We start from the raw sequence: 23540 nt of genomic DNA on the forward strand, positions 1-23540 counted from the left end.
TAGAGGCTGGTGACCCTTTAGTAAACAGGTAGAGATGAGCATCTCTCTGACTTGCATGGATAGAATTCTTATTTGCTGAGACAGACATACAGGAAGAGCAGGTTTAGGAGTGATCAGAAACTTCCAAGTAGAATGGCCAGTTGTTTAAAAAAAAAAAAAAAAGGTTTGGGAGCTCAATTGAGTTTAGACTAAATATACTTAAAATCAGAAAAGGGTACAAATGAAATCATGAACAACTCACTCAGAAGAAGCATCTAGCAAGAAGCAATACAACCCTGGAGGAACTCAAGAGGGTCATAAGATTTGGAAAGTCACAAATAACTTCTATATCTCAACAAACCAAAATCTGAAAGCAGAATATTTTGTTCATTATTTGCCAAAATTACCGAAGAGAATCATCCTCAAGCAGATTCTCCACCTGAAGGGTAGGAAAATATACCCTTATCTCCAAGGAAGAAAAGGTATTACATGAAAACCATATTCAGTGTACCTTATTTTTCAACCAACACAGAGAACAAAGTCTATGAAATCAAATGAGAAGACCACCACTTGCAAAACAACCTGAGACTAAAGATCCAAATAGCCAGAAGCCAGCAGGGATCCATCCATGCTTATTCACCAAGCAACATTCTGATTAGAATTTGATTTGTCATAGATTGTACTGATCTGCCAACCTGGGCATTCTGGTCTACTTGATACTTGTTGCCTTTCACCATAATTTAATAGGCATTCAGGTTAATTCCCAGTCTCTGAGAGCTTACTTAATATGAATCCACCCCAGAGAAAAGTCAGTCCTCAAGTGACAGATTCACTTTTGGTACTTTCAAGGCAGAGTAAAACTGTTGAAAGAACTATTACCCAAAAGACTTTTGGTAGCCAGTTAGAAGGTTGATGGTGAAGGCATTTTGAGCTTTCTTATTGAAACTTGGCAAGCATTTTTACCAAAAGATTAAAAATTAAGATGTGAATGCAAACGAGAATTCATTAATATTTTTATTTTGAATTGTAATCTATTATCACTTCAAAGATTCACTTCAGAAAACATCCAGTGGATGTTGACTTACCAGTAAAAAAGTAAGTCATCAATGTCTGATTATAACACTGAATACACAATAAATTATATTTACATGCAATGACTAGACTATCACACACACAAGGTAAAAAAATACAGTATTTTATATACAATATGAAAGATTTACATTTTCATATACAGTTTATAAAGTTAAAAATTCTCTGTACAAAATCTTACGTGTACAGAGTTTATATATCCCCATCCTTATGGCTAGATCACCAAAGATTTGCTTAAAACTATAATACTACAAACACTGGAGTTCTTTTCACTTCATATTAAAATCTTGGCACCCATATACTAACACATTATTTTTGAAATGTGAATTACAAAGGAAATAAAATGTGATCATGCAGACTTTAATATAAGAAAATAAAATGTGCTACTAAATCAACATTTATCAATTCCATAGTTACCTAGTTCTGTTTAACTTCCTGTATTGCTTTCATACAGGTACATGCAAAACTAGCAGATCATGGATTTTTTTAATAACATTAAAATAATACTATAGTCTGACAATACTTAGGCATTAAGAATGCAACTATCTAACAACCCTAGCCTAACAATTATTTCTGCTTTAGCAGAAACCTCAATTAAAGACATCAAATACTAAAATTCACAGAAAATTCCTAAGTTTATAGGATCTGCATCAAATAGTACAATGATCATTTTAAAAACAACAGAATTATGTGTCTGACATTTAAGAGTACTGTATAGTCTGTTTTGAAAATGGGGAGAGAAGAAAATCTAAGAAACCATTAAAGGACTAACCATTGTCCCTGCTAAGGAAGCACTTGCACACTCCCAATCTGTTAAATAAAGACACCTGAAGGCTTTATTAAAAAGCTTAAGATAAGCTACACTATTCAACTTTAAAAATCTTCTTGAAAAGTAACAAAGGTATCAGCACCTTCCCTCCTGCCCCAAGTAGCTAAAGATCAACAACAAAAATAAAGTGCCAATGTCTAAAGTATTGTTAATTATTTAAGAGGCACTAACCCATTTGATGGCTTAGGATTAAATATGAAAATAGGCCAGATCTGATCTGAATAATAAACAGAAGGTAGGTATTCCAGTTCATGTAATTCCTGCCTAGATGGGGGCTAGACCAGAAAACTACCTACTCCCCCACTTATTGCTTTAAAACCGGTAGACATACTTTAAATTTTGACACAGAATAATTAGAGTTAAGATGGAAAACACAGTGTCTGTGCCACTTTGAAATCGAAAAAGAAGGTGCACTCTTGGTCACTGGGTGGAGAACTGCTGAGACTCTCTTCTCCACAACTCATATCTTCACAAGAGTCCTCACTAAAGAGAAAAGGAGACAAGCAGAGAGGGTCATTACTTAAAATACACAGATACTTTACAGAAAAAAAGAAAACGGAACCTGCTATAATCTACGTGAATATCTCTAGTCTTAGGATTTTTGTATACAAGTTATTCTTTATAATACAGAGCTGAATTTAACTTTTAAGGACTTCCTAAGGTGGAATCTATTGTAATCTCATTAGAAAATAATTTTTCTTGAAGAAGCTTACACAAATTTCTACTTGCCAATCTATTATTCTTATACCAAGTAACAACTCTTGCAGCAATTAAAGAATTCTAAGTATTTTAAATCCAAGAAATGCAAACTAAAGACAACATATCTCCTGTCCTGTAGTCTACTTAAATGTCCTTTTTATATCAAATATCAAAGAAACCAACTATAAAAATGAAAATTCTAGTCTTTTATCTCCATAGCATAAAACAATCAAAAAGTATTCACTTTACAAAAACAAATTCTAAACAAGAAAATGACATTTGACAAAACTGCAAGAACATCCATAGAACTTAGCCCCAGTAGTGATGACAGTTCCCTTTATTTTCCAATCACCTTCCCTGCAGTCTCTTCCTCATAGCACCATATTAGAAATTCATGCTAACATTAAAAAGGTCTAGAATACTGTTTCTTTGATTGTTTAACTGATCCATATTTCAAAGAGCAGGAGACAGACAAAAAAACAGTTTTTTATTTTAAAGGGGGCTTATAAAATATTACCATTTTAATGAAACTGCTAGTTCATTTTCTCCTCTGAAGAAATAATGCCTTTAGAGTAGGAGCTTTCTCTAATGCCTTATTTTGTAGTAATCTGCAGCTCTTTTTTAAGTATAAAAATCACGCACAGTCTGTGGAAGTCTAATTAGATAAGATACCAGCTTACCTTTCACTTTCATCAAAACAACCCCCCTCTGGAATTGTTGGCAACTCAGGAACACTATAGTAGCTATTGTGGAGGTTCTGAGCTGTGCGCCTTGAAACAATCCAAACCAACTTCTTCAGATCTGGTTTGCAACATTCAGGAGACGAATACTCAGCTAAACATTTAGATACTAACTCCTTCCAGTAGAAGAATTCAGTGTCGTTAATCTGGGGGGGGGGGGGGGGAAGTATTTTAATGAAAAGGAATATAGCACTGGTTCCCAAACACTGTACCTGGAATCACCAGGTGATCTGTAAACAAAATACTAATGGCTGGTTCCATCGCCAAATGTTATAATTTAGTTGATACAGAGCATAACCTGGGTGTCAAGATATTTTTAAGTTCTCCAGATGATTTTAAGTGCAACCCAAATTTGGGAACCAGTTTTAGAAGAAAAGCACTGTAAGTATAATTTACATAGCATTCAATACATAGAAAGGTTTGCCTACAATAACACATATACTTAATACTAGGTCTGAAGATAAATCACTTATCAAATACATTATACTCTTCTTTTTCCCAAGTATGAGTTCCAATGCAAAGAAATTTAATATTCCTTTTCTTACAGAAACAATTTGTTATAGAAATCAAAATTATTTCTATAACAAGACACCATATAGATTACTAATATACATTTACATTGTGATATCAGATACAAACTAAAGGAGAAGTTATCAATATGAAAGAAGAGGTTTTCAAAAAAAATGGTTCCTCCACCCCTGGGGAGTGCCCAGTTTATTTCATGGAATCAATTTTCACTGATGATGCTTCCATATATTACAATCAATAAGTTCAGATGAAAACTATAAAATTTTGATTAAGAAACCTCAAAGTTACCAAAAAAAATGTTTCACACTGAATGCACTTCCACCACAAGCAGAAGACTTTTTTTTACCTTCATTTTATTTATTTATTTATACATGGTACTGAGAATTGAACCCAGGGCCTCACACATGCCAGGCAAGTGCTCTACAGCTGAGCCACAACATCTGCAGAAGATTTTTGTATCATCTTGGCCTCCATTTCCACTAGATCCAGTCACATATTTAGTCTCCTGTAATCTAGCTTCAACCAATCCTTTCTCAGTACTCTATTAACATCACCTCTGAGGCATCCAATGACTTCCTTCAATTTTCATTATACTAGACCTCTCATCAAAATTCAGTACTCTTGGCCACCTCTGTCTTAAAAACTTCTTTCCAACTTGACCATGCTCTTACTTGTCTGGATACACCTCTCCCTATCTTGGGTCCTAAGGGAGGAAAAGGCCAATGCTGAAAACCCCAGAGCTTCAACTGACCCCAAGGACTCCCTAAGTTTCTTTAAGTTTCAAGTATCACTTCTTCATGGAAAATTCCCAAACTCAATCTCTAACCACAATTTATCTTAAGAGTTTTTATTCCAGGCTGCCAAAACACATGCATGCCTGGGTATACAAGCATCTAAAATCATACTTCATTCATCACAAATCAACTTCCTCCAAGCCATTATTCTCTTCATCACTAAGTCCAAATCTTGGTCATTCACAATTCTTTGCTTCATTTCCTTGCTTGGTTCTGAAAACTACTGCTTGTGTTGATTTTTCTTATTCCTGCATGTGGCTATCACCCAGACAGTCTACCTGCAAGCCTACCTTAAAATGACTTCCCAAACCTATCTTCTAGCAGTCTACTAATTTCTTAAATATAAGCTTTACTGTGTAAACCTTCATGCTTCAAGAACTGTTTAGCACCAACCAGGCTCCTTTCTTGGTCTGTCACATATCTTGGCTAACGGCCCCCAAACACTTCCTAATTCATTATTCTCTGCAGTGAAGCATAATAATAAATAACAGAAAATACCACCTCATGATATATTTTTTCAACTAGATTCTCTGTTTATGAACACAAACTGTGCTTATTTTTGCCTTACACCTTGTGACTGCAAAGAACACTGGAACGGTCTGCCTTAAAAGGCTTAAAAAGAGAAATAATGCTATTATTTTGGTAATGCTACAAATGAAATGATTCAGCCCTACAGATGTGAAGGGATGCCATCCTATTCCATTAATGCACATTATTAAGTCTACTTCCTTGTTTGCATTTTAAAACAATGTACATGTGGCAATACATAGTTATATTACCCTCTGGCATGAATACTACAGAAAGGACACCTGCATGCAGACAGTGCTGGACTAACTGATCAAATTCCCATCTAGCTTAATACTCAAAGCTGTATTTACACTTGAGATACAAGAAAAAAAAAAAAAAATGTGGGGCTGGGGATATAGCTCAGTTGGTAGAGCGCTTGCCTTGTAATCCCCAGCACTGCGGGAAAAAAAAAAAGTTAAGAACCCCATAATATATTCCGTAATGTTTAAGGTACCACGGGGGCGGGGTGGGGGGGAGCCTTGGGGCAGGGGCAGAGAGCAGGAAAAAAACTTGGACTGAAGGTATTTACCTTGGAATGTTTTTTAACAAGCAGGAGAATTTCCAGTAATTCAACAGATTTCAAAGTTTCTACTTCCAAATTGAGAAGGCACAAAGCTAATATAGATGGCTACCAAAAGAAAAAAAGAGAGAAAAGAAAAAAAATAAATGTATTTTTAAAAATTCAAAATTGAAACTATAAGACATGTAGGAAATACTTACTTTTGCTTTGGAAAAGACAAGTCGGCAGTGGCAAGCTTTCAGCTGAGCTTCTAGTTTGTCAAGGCTCAGTATTTCTTTCCTATAAAATGCAAAGGTAAAAGTTTTAAATGATTTAAAGGACTTGCTATTAAAAGTGCACATCTGGGTATGGTGGTGGCCTATAATCCCAAAGACTTGGGAGGTTGAAGCAGGAGCATCCCAAATTCAAGGCCAGCCTCAGCAACTTAGTAAGGCCCTAAGCAACTTAGAAAGACCCCCAAACTCAGTGGCACTTAACTACTGAGCCACATCCCCAGGACCAAAAGCCAAAAAGAGTACAAGTTGAAAAATGGCATTCTAATTCTTTACTGTTACGGCAATGCTCAAAGTACAAAACTTTTTTAATCCCACTGACCTTTCTGATGTATGACAAAATACAATAGTATGATATAAGTGCAAAAAGTTTAAGGCAGTAGTAGCTTCCAATTCATAGTGCAATTTTTCTGAAATTATTTTTTCCATCCGTTTTATGTCAGAAGCAGTACATTTACACTGACTAATCCGGATTACATCATGAATGGACGGAATATTGCATTCTTCTTCAACTATTCTAGCAGCCAGCAAAAAACAACAGACTCCAATGCAAGATAAATGTTTAGGTTTCACCTGGAAAACAAAGAACAAAGGAATTCTTTTAACAACTATAAAGTGACACTTAAAAAATAGAACACAATCAAGCTGCTTCTCTTAAATATACTTGTCCTTACCCACAATTATACTCATTTTTATATTTTAGACCTTAACATTCCTTTTTGAGGCCTGCATGGTGGCACATGACTGAAATTCCAGCAACTTAGGAGGCTAAGGCAGGAGGATGGCAAGTTCAATGCCAGCCTCAGCAACTTAGTGAGACCCCGGCTCAAAATAAAATAACAAAGGGCTGGGGATGTAGCTCAGTGGCAGAGTGCCCTGGGTTCCATCCTTAGTACCAGTAAAAACAAAATCCAGTTTTTGTAAATCTGAAATATAATTTCACTCAAAAAATTAAGCTTTTCAACATTAAAAAAAAATTACTTCTTTGAATATAAAAACAATACTTTCTACAAGTTTTTATGCAAAAATCTTTAGGAACTATTCTACATAATTTCGCCCAAGAGAAATATTACATCAGTTTGTGCAGCATGTGGGATATGTATAAAAGATGCCATGGACAGATGGCTGTCCTTTTCTTTCCTGTGCCCTGAAAAGTGACCTAGCAGCTGAGAGCAATCCTACTGGTAGGAGAATTAAACCACATTTTTCTAACAGTTGCTAGTGATTGTTAATAAGACCATAGCTTGCTTTGGAAAGACAGGGAAGGGTGTGGATTATTTTTGATATATTGTTATACTTCATTTGTTGTGTTTCAGTATTAAAAACATCTAGGCTCTAATAGAAATGTGATGAAAATGAAAATATGAAAAGCTTCTGAGAACTGTATATGTATTCATATTGAGTACTGAAAAAACAGTAGTCTTTTAGTCACATTTTTCCAAGAGAAAGTATTTAAGAGATACAGCAAAACCTAACATAAGATATAATACACTTACAGTCTCTTGATCTGGCACTAACAATCACAATTCTTACTATAAATACATATGTATAATAGACTTTGTTACATTCACTTGATAAACATTTATTGAACCCTTGTGTGCTAGGTTGTGCTAGATACTGGACATAGAAAAAGGAAAACATATTGATAAATGTAATCACAGAAATTGATTAAATACCTTCATAAGAGCCAAAAATCTGTCCAAAATATTGACAGCTAGAACAAATGTTTCAGTGCAAGATCCAAAAAAGTTAGTTAAACTCCTTAAATCTTCTACTTTGGCATTTCTCAATCTTGAACACAAAGTATTATCATTCTACAAAAAAAAAAAGAGCCAAACTTAATTATATTCTTAAAATTACATGAATAATGCACAGATTCAAAGAATAAGGTACCTTTTCCTTTTAATTTTCAATAACACAGAGAGAAAAAGTGGTTAATAAAGCCTCATCAAATGTAAGATGTAAAACACTACCTTTAAAAATATACATCAGAGAAGAGCTTCAGCAATTCAATATAACCTGAACTGTTCCTACACTCCAGAAGGCAATGGCAAACACAATATAATTCAATTTCCTTGGAAAAGAGGTAGCTGTTTCCTTGCTTATTTTTATTTTTCAAACATCAGTTAAGATTCTACGATATTTCATTGGCAGAGGGTAGGAAATGAACTGCTCAAATTTCTAGAAGTCTCCCACTCAGAAATTGCAGGCCGGGGATCCAACATTTGAACAACACTTCTCTATACTTGGTATTACTTCCCTTCTTGCTAAGAAACAAAAAAACATGATACTGTACGGTACTAAGGTTTTTCTTAGTAGTCCTCAGAATGACCAATTTTGGTCTTTTGCCGGCCTTAGTCTTCATTCAACAGGAAGTGTGTGGGGGGGGCGGTTCACCTTCTCTAATCCTTATCATCTGCTTGAGCAGGTCCTCATTTCTGCGAACTTACCTCTGGGGTAGCCTCGATCAAGCTCAGCCCTTTCTCTCGAGGTTGGAATCTCTGTTCTTGTTCCAGATAGAAACTCAACAATCCAAGGAGCTGAACTCCTTCACGATCTGCCAAGCACTCTGCCCCCAAATCCTTCATCTGTAGCAAAGACACCACATAAGGTTAAAAGTGTAACTTGGGGGTGCGGGGACAGTGAAGTAAGGCAGAAAAACTGATGACAATACCTCCAGCGAGGGGCGCCCCAGCACGCCCCGGCAAGGAACCAGTGAGGGGACCAGTCCCGCCTGCCAGAACGCCACTGGAATCCTCCCCTAAGGCCAAGGAGGTGTGGCAGGGGGAGGGCACGTCTGCTGGCCAGCGCTGGACCAAACCGACCAGCCCTAGCTGAGGCGGTTCATAAACAGGAAACTGCGGGCGGCGGTTTCCCTACTGTCTGCCTATCTATTCCACCTGAGGCAGCCCGGAGAGGACTTCTTTTTGCTGGGGGGCGGGGGCCACCGGGCCGGCCAAGAGCGGGGGAAGCTACTGCAGTGGGTTCTGGAGGTGGGGTATTGCACAATAGGAGGGAGGGGAGAAAAAGTCTCGCGACTGAACAAAGAACCAGAGGGAGGAGACTCTGGAGCTCCGCCCCACCCGAGGATCCCAGCAGCAGAGACCCCCTTGCTAGAGCCCAGCCCCCAAGCTTTCCCCATCCACTTCCGCAAGGCCAATTACTTAAATGCTCCCAATGCCAGACACCCCAATACGAGGGGGCGTGGCCCATCGGGCTGGGGTCGGGATCACAGAGGTTCAGTCTGCCCCATACTGGAACATCACCGGTAAACCCACTCATGCTTGGGTTCCGCAACTGTGCGGAGCTCTGGGGCTGTCAATCCTAGAAGCACCACCCAAGCAAGCCCCCGTGACAAAAAGAGGTGGGGACCCCGAAGCAGAGAATTGCATTTAGCCTTGCTGCCCCCTTCATCCACCCCACCAACATACCCTGCCGCAAATCCCGATGGGCTGGAGCGAAGGGCAGGACCCAGGTTGTTCCCGGGGGTGAGGGGTGGGCAGCAACCGGAATTCTCTAATCACCCTCCCCCATTCCCACTGCTATCTCGACGAGGAACAAAGAAACCCAGAGCAATCCCGGGAGGCCCACTCACCGTGCCGGAGGTGCGCCTCCACCGGCCCCCCGGCGTTGCGCTCCGGAGGGTACGGGGTGCGGTGGGGGCGCAGGACCAGTCTCCGAGGTCTGGGACCCGCTGCCTCAGCGGTGCCCCGGGGCCGACATCCAAGCCTCCTTCCTGCCACCCCCGCCTCAGCCTTACAGCCCCGGCTTCATCCTTTCCCCGGGCGCGCCCACCCTCCTCGGGGCGCAACGCCGGCCCCACACAACCGGTGCCTCCACCGGCACCGTAGCCTCAGCGAGGCCCCAGCAAAGCTCTTGTTTTTGTTTTGAGTTTTCGACGCCCCCAAGGGGGCGGGGCACGTGACTCTCCGCGGAGGAATCCTTCACTTCCTCCATAGACTTAGAAAAAGAGTCCCGCCTCTAAGCCACAGTGTCCAGCCTCTCTCTGGGCCTCCACAGCTCTCCTAGGCTTTACCGAGCCAGCGCCCGCCCGGTTACAAAGGCCAAGGGTGGAGTCCGGACATCGGGCTTATTCCACGATTGATCCAGAGCGGGAGGAAAAGGCAGTGAGCGGGTTGAGAGGCGGAAGGAGATCGTTTATGGTCGCATTGCACCTTTTAAAGGTCCCCGATTTGTTTTGTTTTCCCTGTTTTGAAAAGTCCGCCCAGAGTAGCCGGCTCTCTGATTGGATACGGGTGGGGTGAGCAGAATGCAGAGGACCTGATTCACTTTCTAATCCGGATTGGCTAACTGATTAGTTTTTGCGCCCTCTGATTGGCTCTCGTCGTATCCTGCACCTCTATCTTCCTCCAGGCCTTAGCAACTCTGAGGCGTGGATGCGCATGCTTGGGTTAGGTGTCTTTGATGGCATTCAGTTATCTGCCTCAGGGTCTATGTCTTTTCTCCAGGCCGCCTCCACCTGTCCAAGGAGATAAACCATGCTAGATAGCCTTTGTGACAACCACTTCTGCCAGAGGAAGGTTGTTTTACGTTTCTTAATTTGTCTAGTTCTATTTTGCAACCACCAATCAAGTTACTGTAACATTTTCAGGATCCTTACTGAAATATTTGCAAATAAAATGCGTATTGGTCTTTAATTTTTTTTCTGACCCAGTAGGCGGGGCGGGGGGGGGGGGGGGGACTCTGAGCTAGATGAAACAAAATGGACAAAAAAAATGGGCAGCCATGGATATATGAGATTTCATTCTTATTCTTTCTACCTTCATGTACCTTTAAGTTTTTCTGTACTTAAAAAAAAAAAAGTTCAAAGGAAGGTTTTTTCAATAAAAACTGCACATGATGAAGGCACGTAAACATCTAATCACTATAATAGCGTTCCTCCAGAAGTTGTGGTTGTGCTGCTGTTTTAATGAAGGCTCCCAGAGCCGCTTGGTCCTCAGTAGTTCATAAACTACCATTTATTGTCCATTATAATTAGTATAGTAATTAAGGGGGACACCTCTCCCGAGGCGGGGCATAAAGCAAACCAACTAGGTGCCTTAGGCCGGAGAAACTTTCACACGAAATATGTTCAGAAGATGTAGGAGACTACCCTGGAACATTTATAGTTTCTTTCTGCCTCCTCAATCCTCCTCTCCTGCCAAATTTGAAAACCCGCAAATAGCACATTCATGAGTTCTAATCTAAATAATCAGCCCCTGAGAAACAGTTTCTCCTTTTGCTTCTCTGTATATTTTCTGTGAATTATTTTGTTACTTCTGAAAAATGGGAAGGCAGATAATATAGCTTTAACATCAGCTCTCTTCTTTCCAAAGTAGCTAAGGAATTTTAGAAATAGGTCCCTTGTATATTAACTGGAACTAGACACAGACATCTGTCTGAAACACTGGGCGAAGGGAGCCCAAAGAACTAATCCTTTTATTTATGAGAGATGTGGCCTTGTTGGAATTTTAGAAAATGATGTAAAACTAGTACACTATTACATAATTTTATTCAATGCTTGCTGATCCTTTAAACCTTATTTAAGTTCTTATTTGACATAGTCATTTGGCCAGAAATCCTTGCTAATAAGCATAAACAGAGACATGAACTAATTTGTAGAATCAAGCCAAGATTAGACTATAGATTATAGCTCCTATACAGAGAACACAGAAGCTCAGGGAACAGTGCAGAGACAGAAGCAGCTGGAAGAAAACATGTACCATGAGAGATAAGAGAGAGTTTGTTACCAAAACATGAAGGTCACTGAGGACTTTTTTTTAAGAGAGCAAATGTAGAAAAGGAACACAAGATATAAACTAAGTGATGTAAAATAGGAAATGTAAAATTATGTGATAGGAGATTTTAAAAATAATAAGACTAGAAGGAAGAGATTTAGAAAATATTCTTTGTTTAGACCATTTAATGGTATTAAATTATACAAAATGTATATTATATTTCATTACTGGTATTTTGTGTGTCTTTTTCCAGGCAGCCTCTTGAATGATGTGAACAGTTTTCTAAGAATAAGAGAAGATGTTTGTAAATGGTTTTGAATTTCCTGCTCTTTGTATGGTTAGCTCAGTACAAGAGAAAGACTGATCAAGTTGTTCAATAGGGAGTCCTTTATCCACTTTAGTCCACTTTTCTCTTTAAAAGTAAAGGAAAGCATGGTTAAAAAATATTGGTCCTAAAGTTGCATCATTTTTGTTTTCTTCAAAACACCTCTTGTTATTTAACAATGGTGATATTCTGGAGGGAGAGGAGAATGGTGTAGGTTTTCTCTGCTGATTTTTGTTTGTTTGTATATACTTTTAAAATTTATTACTTTTTAAAAAGTATTCAAGGTACTATCTCTAATGAGCAGGAAAGTTGGGACAACCTTTCTCCAGACTTTTTGTCCTCCCTACCCTGGCACACTGTGTTAGGCTGTCAGTACTACTTATTAAAGACATTCCTCTAGTCTAATCAAACTTTACATGTCAGCTGTTTTTTATCCTTTTCTGAGCAGTTATTAAGAGTGCCCCCAAGAAGAATTTTGAAGGAATTTATTTCAAGATAGTTGGTCTTGGACAGCAGAGTGATAGGGATACAGTAGGGTTGGGTGATCCTTTGCCCCCAGTAACCCCATGAAGGCCTGACACAGAGCCCATTGTCCTCAATGACATCTGAGACTGAAACTAGAAGGTGGGGATGAAACGGGAAATAAGCAGTGGGGCACCCACAGAGAAACAATGCCTGCATTCAGCAAATTTTGACTTATGAGGTGTGTCCTTCAAACCTACTCACTCTTAAGAATCTGCCTTGAAAAGAAAACACGGCATGCCCAAGGGGCTCCTGCACCCTTCCCTAAATGATTCTATTCGGACTTCTCTGAACTGTGCAAGGAATCAGAATTCCCACAACTTTCTAGATACCATCTTCCTCTTCATAAATGATGGTCAGTGACAGCAAATCCTAACTTTATGCAAAAGAAATATAATGAATACACAGTAAGTACTAGTCATGATACTAGGCCTCAGGGATACAAAATAAGTAAATAAAAATAGATAATGAGACAAAGTCCCATAATGTACCATTGTATATCTGCAGTAGGGCAAAAGTGTCAGTGTTTGGATCAGAATGACTTTTAAGTTCCAGCTTTCCTACTCACTAGAAATAGTACCTTGAATAATTTGCATTGTCCTGAACCTCAGCCTTCTAACAGAAGGGGAGCGGGGGAAAGTGTGATTATGTCTACTTTGTAAGTAACAATTAAGTACAAATGTGTGTGACAGCTTTTTGCTGTTCCCATCTAAGCTATTAGGATTTTTCATAACTCTGTAACTTCTGGAAGAGGAGATAAGAAAGGATCAGCCCTAACCTCATCAAAGAAATCTGATGGAAAGCAACCCTAAAAGGAAAGAAACTTAGAATGAGAATTTGTAAAGCAGACATGAGGCTACCTGCCCCCTCTCCGCTTTCCTCACTGTTTCTGGCTCCCTGTCTGCTTTCCGTCATAGAAACTGGTTTGTAGCCCCAAACTTCCTGCTTAGATTAACCCTGCTAGCAGAATCCACAAAAGAGACAGGAATGCCTGTGCCAAAGAGAGGAATGGGGAAGCGATTACCCAACCTAGGATGCCTTTTGAAAGTGATTCCAATTTTTCAACCAAGAGCTCAAGTTTTTAATCTGAACCTGGAAAAATGAGACAATTTATATTTTATTATCTAGTAAGACAATCAATCCCTTTCCTCAAGTAATCAGCTGAATAAACCAGCAAGGCTTTTCATATATTCTCCTTTCTGACTTTCTGAACATGCACAAAATCTCAAATCTGAAATCAGCAAGCCCAACATTTTACCATTTAGGTATTTTTTTAATGATAGAAGCACAAAGTATCTTTCTAGGGAATCGTTTATACATCTATGGAAAGATTGATGATAATACAACACAGTTCCCAGATATTAAAATGCCCCGTCTCAGAACTGTGGGAATTATCCACACTGTAGAAACCATTTGAATGACTACAGCAAGAGGACCAGTTTTTCTAGCCGGTTGGTTTAGCCCCTCCCAGTTCTACCAGCTTAAAGTGAGTTAGCCTCATGTAAACTCTCTGACATCCTAGAACTCTGTGCTCATTTGACTCTATGGCCCATGCATGGCTTTATTATCCAGAGCTCTTTCTTTTAGACTGAAAGTCAACTGAAAAAATGAAGTAGCGTCAACAGGATGTGGAAAGGCTTGTAAAAGAGAGTGCAATTGAGAGTACAGAGATTGCTGAAATCAGAACTGGTTATCTCAGAATGGTGGATCTCTCCTAAAGTATATATATATTTTTCTTTGTCTCTCTTGTTTTTAAGAGATAGGTTCTTACTATGTTACCCATGTTGGTCTCGAATTCCCAGGCTCAAGTGCTCCTCCTGCTTCAGCCTCCCAAGTAGCTGGGGTTCAGGCAGGCCCACTGTGCCAGCTTCCAAAGTAAATATAAGTGCCCAGACTACATTCTGGGACGTGATATATTATTGTTTACAGAGCACTTTCTTCTTCTATAGTTTGTTCCAAGAACCTTAACATAAGTCAGATATTTTCTGTCTTTTCTTGATATCACACTGCTGTGTAAAGTTGTCACTTTCAGCAAAGAATCACTTAGGAGACGTCTGTTGAATATATCATCTTATTCCCAGAAGAAGTTTTACATCTGTGAAAGTAAGGAACTCTTATTTTGATCTCAAATGAAAAGGCAGTTGACATTTACAGTGATATGAATAAGGAGTATAAGCTTAAATTTTGCTTTTGTTAACATTTTAAAGTGTTTTCAAAATGAAGGTTCTTTTCAACTTCTAAAAAGAAACATTGCTTTATAGCAAAAATTCACAAGTCTGCTTAATTCCATATATGATGTTTTTACCCACATTTTGAAGAAGAAATTGTAGCTACATGCAGGAACCAAACCAGATTTGGGGGAGGGGGAGGGGAGTTGAAATTTGACAATTTGGAGGGGCTCTCTCTAGGAAAAAGAGAAGACTTTACAAATACAAAATTAGATACGAAAGTGAATATTTAAGATGAGACAAATCAAGACAAATTATACATTTTTAAAAGTTGGCATATACTCTGTTGTAGCTCTCTATTGCTGTGCAATGAATCACAACCAAACTTAGGAATTTTAAACAATAGTTTTATCAGTATCTCCCATAGTTCTGGTGTTGGCTGAGCTTAGCTAGATAGTCCTTGCTCAGGTTCTCCCATGGTAGGGTCTGCAGTCATTTTTGTGACTCACTTCCTTGTTATCTAGAGTCCATGCTGACTGGGTACTGGAGCCTCAGCTGAGGTTAGTGGTGAGAAAACTCACGTGCATGGCCTCACCACGTAGTCTTTTTCCCTTCCTCATGGCATGGTGATGCGACTTGAAAAAAATTAGGTGAATGACATTATCTCCTTTTATAAACTAACCTTGGCAATCACATGGTGTCTGTTTTAGTTTCACATTCTTCTATAACAAGTTCCCACAAACTTAGTGGCTTAAAGCAACATCCATTTACTCTCTAATAGTTGTAGAGGCCAGATGTTCAAAACTGGTCTCACTGGGTTAAAATCAAGATAATGGCAGGGCTGCGTTTCTTCTGCAGACTCTAAGAATCATGCATTTCCTTGCCTTTTCCAGTTTCTGGAGGTCATTTGTACTCCTTGGTTCACGGCCCCTTCCTCTGTCTTCCAAGCCAGCATCATAGCTGCTTCCTTTGACTTATAAGGACCTGTGGTTACACTGAGCCCACCCAGGTAACACAGAAAAATCTATCTTGAAATCAGTCAATTTATAGTCTTAAGTCTCCCTTGCCACATAAAATAACAGGTTTACAGGTTGTGAACATTAGAATGTGAGCAGTTGGGGGATGTTTTTATTCTGCCTACTACAGAATCTCATCATCCATTATGAGTCTGTTCAGGTTCAATGGGAAGTGTCAATCATCTCACAACAAGAGCACAAAGGATGGGAGAGATTGTGGTGTCCCTCTCTGGAAAATAAAATCTTTCACATTCATAAACATCAAAAAACTGGGAAATGTCATATTTCTTATTAATTAATTTCCTGGTTTGGGGTTGTAGCTCAGCGGTAGTGCACTTGCCTAGCATGCGTGAGGCACTGAGTTTGATCCTCAGTACCACATGAAAATAAATGAATAAAATAGTTATTAAAAATAAAATCTCCTGACATGTGACTGTAAAACTTTTTGCTAATATCTTTTTCTGCATACCCTCTAATCACCTCTTCATATGATAATAATATTACAAAAAAATTCTCTGTAGAGAACATTTTTAAAAATTTAATCATTCCTTTCAACATGGCTGATCAGGTTTAGGATTTTTTTTAAATTACAGCATTTTAAAATATATGTTTCCATTTTATAATTCATTATTGACATCCTATTACATTTTAGGGTTAATGTCTAATTTGGGAAAACCTGTATAAGTTTTTCTGTATATGAGCTACAAAAATTCAGAGCATCAGTAAAAGTTGGTCACACTCATTATTTAACCTTGTCACCTGTTTCTTTATTGCAGAAGCATATTTTGAGTTTTGTGTCATCTTTGTCAGTATCAGAATTTTGTATCAAATGATCAAGAAATTTCTGTTTTTAATATGGTCTTATGATTTCTTCATTAAATTAGAGTACCAAACAATCCAGTAGTCTATCCAACACTTCTTTTGAAGTTCTGTCCTTTTAAGGAAGTACTGCTTTTGGAATGATCTGGGGGGGGGCGATGGTTTGTTTCTTGACATTTGAGCACATTCTACTGATTTCATCATGCATTTTTATGACTTTTCTTTCACACACCATTAGTTTTTTTTTTTTAATTATTTAACAAAAACATTTATGAATGACAAAAAGAGGGCATATTTTATTTTACTTACATAAACTGCAGTACTGGGAATTGAACCCAGGGGCACCCTACCATTCAGCCTCATCCCCAGCCCATTATGTGTTTTGAGACAGGGTCTTGTTAAGTTGCCCAAACCGGTCTCAAACTTGTGCTATCCCTGGCTCTGCCTTCTTCTTTTGGGGGCGGGGGTCCCATGGACTCTTGACCACCAAGCCACATCCCCAGCCCTGTTTTGTATTTTATTTAGAGACAGGGTCTCACTGAGTTGTTTAGTGCCTCCCTTTTGCTGAGGCTGGCCTTGAACTCACGATCCTCCTGCCTCAGACTCCCTCAGTCTGTAATTAAAGGAGTGCGCCACCACACTGGGCACCTGCCTCAGCTTTCTGAGTCATTGGGATCACATGTATGTGCCATGGCACCCAGCAGCACCTTTCTTTTTTATCCAAATTAGGAGTCAGCCATTTCCCAATTGTTTTATTGAAACATACCAAAGTGTATTTCCAATTTTCAGTTAAAATGGCACATCCCAAACTCAACTTTCCCTTAGGTTCCAAAAATGCTAGTATACACTCAAATACCTCCAAACACAAGTGAAAATGATTAGAGTAGAATTTGACATGGAGAGAGAAAATAGCCTTAACTGATTGCAGCTAAAATCACTTACTTTATATAACAACAAAAAAAAAAAGGAACTCTATAAGCTTTCTCTGAGAATTAGACCCAATAGGATATATCCAAATATAAATATATAGAAGATTATGAGGAATTGGCACATGCAATTCTGGAGACTAAGAAATCCTATAGCTGCTGTCTGCAAGCCAGAGACCCAGGAAAGTTAGTTGCTATAGTTTGAATTAAAATGTCCCCCAAAGGCCCATGTGTTAAAAGGCTTGGTCCCCAGCCTGTGGCACTATTGGAAGATGATGGAAACTTTAAGAGGCCCAGTAGGAGGAAGTTAGGTCAGTGGGGGTGTGTCCTTGAAGGGGATATTAGGATCCTAGTCTCTTCTTCTACGTCCTCTTTTTTCACACCCAATCATGAGGCAAATGGGCCTCCTCCAACACATGTTCCTGTCATGATGTATTGTGCACTTTTGGCCCAAAGCAACAGGGACAGTCAAGAACTAAAACCTCTAAAACCATGCCAAAATAAACCTTTTCTCTTGTCAAGCTGATTCTCTCAGGTGTTTTGGTACAGCAACAGAAAGCTGACTAACACTCTGGTTATATATGTGCAGTTCACATCTACAGGCCCAAGAACCAGAAGTGTCAATGTCCATGAAAGGAGAAGATGGATGTTTTAGCTCAAGTAAAGAATGAATTTTCCTTCCTCCCCACTTTTGTTCTCTTCAGGCCTTCAGTGAATTGAATGATACCTCACCACATTGGAGAGGACATACCTTCTTTTTTCAATCTATTGATTTAAATTCTAACTTATTCTGGAAACACCCTCACAGACACACCTAGAAATAATGTTTGAACAAGATATCTTGGCATCTCTTAGCTTAGTCAACTTGACACATAAAATTAACCATCACATAAACTCTCTACTAGGGCCCCCTCCTGAGGACGGAGATAGCTTGTGCAAGTAAAGGCCCCTGATGTTAAATTTCATTAGCTTCCTAATAAGCCCTCATGTAGTAATCAATAATTGTCAAACACTGTGCCAGGTGATTGACATGTATTGACATAATTTTAATGCCCAAAATACACCAAGTGGTAAGTACTACAGCACAGATGCAGAGGCCTGGAGAGTCACTTGACCCCACAGTGAGACAGTGGTGGAATCAGTGCTCATACCCAGACAAACTGACTCTAGCACCCACAGTTAACCACTACTTTATATAATGATTCCAGTATCAGAGGGAAGGAAAATAAAATTCTGATTTGGACATAAAGTTGACACATTTGGCTGTATAAGTCACTCAAACTGCTTGTATCAGTAGTTTAGGTTAGCCTGTGCCAAGACAGCTTGGATTGAATATTTGATTAGAAATTTTAATCAATAAACTATTTACCTGCATGCTTAGATGATTTCCTTCCCCCAATCCCACTTCAATATGTAGTGAACATACTTTTGAGAAATTTCAGATTAATTTCTACCAAACTAAATCTGGGGGTGGGGGGAACCTGTCCCCAGAGATCAGGCCTACAAGGATCAACTGCCCTTGGCCTAGAGTGTTTGATTAATTTATTTCTAACAAAGGTAGGCTAATTGTTTCAGTACAGACCCACTGCTCAAAACCCAGAAAAGGCAGTAGTGGAAGAAGAAAGACACTCTTTCTTTTCTGCCTGGGGGAGATGTCTAAGGACTTGAGAGTGTCATATCAATATTCTGCAAATGTTTAGGAGCCAGAGGAAAATTACTACTGTGTTCCTATTGTTCCTGATAAGGACCATTTTGCAGACATTTGGGTTATTTTCTATCTTGTGACATGGAAGCATTTTCAAATTCTTTATAACAGAAGGTTATAATCAGCAAATAATCTGATTTCCTTGCATGGCTGGTTCTGCAACCATATTCTCAGAACCATCATACAAAGTCAAGGCCCTCTGATAACTCACTGTTAAAAAGACAGCCTGCACTGCCTGGTAGGAGGGTAGATAGGTAGAAGGCAAAGGTGGCACAAATAGAATATATAAAGGCCAGAAGTTATCAATTTATTGTGCTTGTGTAATGCTCATAAGTTTTTATGCTAGACAATAATGTATCATCTCATGATCTTCTATTTAAATATGAAAGACATGTATTGGCTTATTCTGCATGAAAGTTGGTGAGTTTTTTAACAATATTCAGGTTTCTGTAGCTAGGTATCTTACAAATGCAGCCCCCACTACATTTAATTTTTTTCCCTTCTTTGGTTCAGTTTAATAAACATTAAGTGGCAGCTACCCTACTCTAGGAACAATGATGGAAACAGGAATACAAAGTGACTATGGTTTAGACTCTGCCTTCAGAGAGCTCAGAGCCTAGAGGGGATGAACTGAGTGAAAAAATAACAATGCTACTTGGAATCTGTGCAAAGATAGGAGTGTTTACAAAGTGTAGCAGCAAAAGAGGGATATAATTTAATCTCCGGAGGAGAAGGGAGATTAGATAAATCTTTGGAGAGGAGATTGTTGACTGCTTCTAAAAAATAGCTTCTATCGTGTGAAGTCTCCCTTCAACTCAGAATGTTATGTTCACATCCAGGAGTGAGAAGCTTCCTTCCCAAGAACAGACTTAACAGCTTCCGAGCTACCCAAGAGTATGTGTTGGTAAAACTTCCACCTTGGGAAGTTCTTTCTTAACATTGGTACTTCCCAGATTATTTGTGAAATCCATGGTCCTAAATAAAGTTACTTCAAGTTATATTTTGTGACCTATTTAGGATGTCAGAATATTGTCATTTGTCTAAAAATACATTTATGTTTTGTTTTAATTATGAAAGTAATTATGAAAAGCACATTATGGAAAATGCGGGTGGGGGAGGAAGTCTTCTGGTCTTTTTTCTGATACATTTTTCAAAAACTTTATTTTGAAAATACATATAAGACAGCATATAGGATATATATACAATTTAAGGGGCAGTGATAAAACAAGTAATTTTATATCCACCAGCCAGGTTAATAAATAGAAAATAATCTGGAACCGCTAAATTCCATATTAGAGCACATCCCCCATGCTGTCTCCTAAGGGTAGCCTTAGTATCAATCATTCCCTTCCTTATAACAAATTATTGTTTATATCCATAACAAATTTATTGTCTAGTTTTTTAACTTTAAGTGGAATCACATTGAGCATATTTTTGTATTGTTTTGTTTTGTTTAATTATGTTTCTGAGCTTCATCCATGTTTCCCCACATCCATGGCAATTTTTATAGGTATATAATTCCAATATATAAAAATACTCTTCTTTGTTCATCTGTTCTACTGTCAATAGGCTTTGGGAATCTTTCTAGTTTATTCCCATTACAAAAAAAGTGTTGCAATTTATGTTTTTCTTCCATTTATTTGTGTACACATTCAAGAGATTCTCTATAGTAAATGCCTAGAAATGGAATTTCTGGGTCTCCAGGTGTGTCCATCTTCAACTTGACTGAGTAGCAACAACTGGTTTCCAGAGCAAATGCATCAGTTTCCACTCTCATCATCACTCTATAATATCTGCTGTCCCACATCCTTGCCACCACGTTATTTTATTTTATTTTATTTTTTATTTTTGGTACTGAGGATTGAACCCAGGGGTGCTTTACCACTGAGTTGTATTCCAATCTTTATTTTTTGTTTGGTCAAGGTCTTGCTAAGTTGCTGAGGCTGGCCTGGAGCTTGCAATCCTCCTGTTTCCCAAGTTGCAGGATGACAGGTGTGCACCACAGCACACAGCCACACATTACCTATTTTTATAATTCTTAAAAACAAGAACCAGCAGGGCACAGTGGCACATGCCTGTAATCCTAGTAGCTCTGGAGGCTGAGGCAGGAGGATCATACAAAGCTGGCCTCAGCAACTTAGGGAGGCCCTAAGCAACTCAGTGAGATCTTGTCTATAAAAAAAAATGCATAAAAGGGCTGGGGATGTGGCTTAGGGGTTGAGTGCCCCTGAGTTCAATCCCCACTACAAAAAACAAAACAAAACAAGGACCAAATGGCTTATGCTTCTGTTATCTTCCTCTTTGCATACAGTTAATCACAGAGCAGATTTTCAATAAGAACCTTCTGGCTGCTTGATTTGGGAGAAAATGTTCTATAAAGTCAAAGACAACTACACTTAAACATACAATAATTGTTTACATATTTAGGCTAAAGCTTTGCTTTTATTTTTAAATTAATAAACATAGGTGCAAACATACATATAAACAGAAACAAAGGAATGTATAATGTTTATTAACAAAAAAAATGGGAGCAAGTAAATAGCACTTCTTTAGGTAAAAGGTATTCTGAAAAAATCGTTTGCTTCACACAGACACGTACATGGTGTGTGTGCAGTTGTGCATGATGTGTGAACAAACATGTGCCTCCTTAAATATTTGGATCTGTTAATAAAATCAGTTTTAAGATACTGAGATTTAAACAGTAATCCACTTCATGGGCCCATTTGGAACCACTGACTTGAGGTTCTGAATTATCAATTTGTGTAGAAATCAAGTTAAAAACACATAGTTTAAAATGAGCTTAAATATGCACAATCCAAGCAGGAATAGAACTTCAGTGTATTACCTGAAACTCTACATCTATTTTCTCTCTATCTATAACAAATTGTTATCCTCCTACTATCAATTTAAAACTAGCTTTGTTTTAAAATGTAAAACTTTTATTCATCAGTCAATACAATTTCAAGGCAAACTTTGAGACTTTTAAAGCTAAAGAATACTGTATTCAATTTCAATAATCAGCAAAAGATAAAATTTATAGTTCTAAAACTCTGAACATTACACCTTACTAGTCAAACACATAATTTTTTACTAAAATAAAAATTGTTACTAAATATACATTAAAAAGAACATGACAAATACATTTGTTATCAAGTAACTTTGAGGGACTCCAGTTAGAAAACATAATGGAATAAGTAACCAAGAATTAATTATATTTCAGACATGTTCTTCATTTCATTAAGCAAAAATAAAATTGGTTGGATTCTATGGAAGCCTGAATAATCTGGATTATTATGAAACCCACATTTTGTTTTGGAATATATAGTCTTTTGCTTTAACAATAAATAAACATATGCCTGATCTTGGCTGTCTGATAATTAAAAGATATTGAAACCTGATTTTCAGTACTGACCTGAAACACCTACCAGCCAAGTGGCCTCTCTAAACCTTCATTCTCACATTTGTAAAAATAGGGTAACTCCTGATTCCTTCATGAGACTGAGAAGATAAAGTGGAAGAATGTCTGTAAATACAACTATAAACCATAAAATGCTGAACTGATATAAATTATTATCTCATGTTCAAATTTCAGTTTTATTATTTAATATCCATATAACTTATATGGAAACTTAACTTTTTTTTTTTTTTTCCAAAGTGCTGGGGATTGAACCCAGGGCCTTGTGCCTGCAAGGACTCTACCACCTGAGCTATATCCCCAGTCCCAAACTTCACTTTTTAAAGCCCATTTCCTTACTAAAATAATAGCTTCATGAAGATTAAATGAGATAATACACACAGAAAGCTTAAGCACAGTGTAGATGGTATTAAGTATTTGGTAAGGGGAACAAATTTTTCTTAATGTTATTCATTACCTTTCTCAAGAGAGAAATTGTAGGGGCTGGGGAGATAGCTCAGTCGGTAGAGTGCTTGCCTTGTAAGCATAAGGCCCTGGGTTCGATCCCCAGCACCGCAAAAAAAAAAAAAAAAAAAAAAAAAAAGAAAGAGAGAAATTGCTTTGAGGTGTCCTTTCAATAATTATAAACAGGCTGGGGATATAGCTCAGTTGATAGAGTGCTTTCTTGCATGCACAAGGCCCTGGGTTCAATCCCCAGCACCCAAGCTATAATAATAATAATAATAATAATAATAATAATAATAAATTCTACCAAACTATCTACATGATTCATGACCTGTGCTTGGGAGAGACCCAAATTGAATAGCATATGAACTATAGCAAAGGAGCAGAACTTTCCTCTGTATAGAGCTAACTTGCCAACATGAAAATGTACCTTGTCCTTATGAAG

General features: G+C 38.2%; 1 protein-coding gene across 2 annotated transcripts; it reads right to left on the reverse strand.

Moving 5' to 3' along the window:
• Positions 1–1157: 1157 nt before the first annotated feature.
• On the reverse strand, positions 1158–9929 carry CCNG2 (cyclin G2). Of its 2 annotated transcripts, none has more exons than XM_079153499.1 (8): positions 9613–9929; positions 8468–8605; positions 7694–7831; positions 6340–6590; positions 5946–6024; positions 5755–5853; positions 3277–3482; positions 1158–2380 (listed from the first exon to the last, which is right to left on the reverse strand). In XM_079153499.1, the coding sequence occupies exons 2-8, from the start codon at positions 8603–8605 to the stop codon at positions 2257–2259; spliced, it is 1035 nt and encodes a 344-aa protein (XP_079009625.1). In that variant the 5' UTR covers positions 9613–9929; the 3' UTR covers positions 1158–2256. The 2 variants fall into 2 exon arrangements, with proteins under 2 accessions (XP_079009625.1, XP_079009626.1); XM_079153500.1 differs by lacking the exon at positions 9613–9929 and adding an exon at positions 8692–8830.
• Between the last annotated feature and the right edge of the window lie 13611 nt (positions 9930–23540).

Source organism: Sciurus vulgaris (genome assembly GCF_902686455.1).
Source record: "Sciurus vulgaris genome assembly, chromosome: 9".
NCBI lineage: Eukaryota > Metazoa > Chordata > Mammalia > Rodentia > Sciuridae > Sciurus > Sciurus vulgaris.

Excerpts from the sequence above, each read along its gene's own strand:
- CCNG2 (XM_079153499.1), bottom strand. The coding sequence starts at position 8,605 with ATGAAGGATTTGGGGGCAGAGTGCTTGGCAGATCGTGAAGGAGTTCAG. Across the intron at positions 7,832-8,467 it reads TGATCGAGGCTACCCCAGAG|AATGATAATACTTTGTGTTC; the intron begins GTAAGTTCGCAG and ends TTTTTTTTGTAG. Across the intron at positions 6,025-6,339 it reads TTTTGTCATACATCAGAAAG|GAAAGAAATACTGAGCCTTG; the intron begins GTCAGTGGGATT and ends TGCATTTTATAG.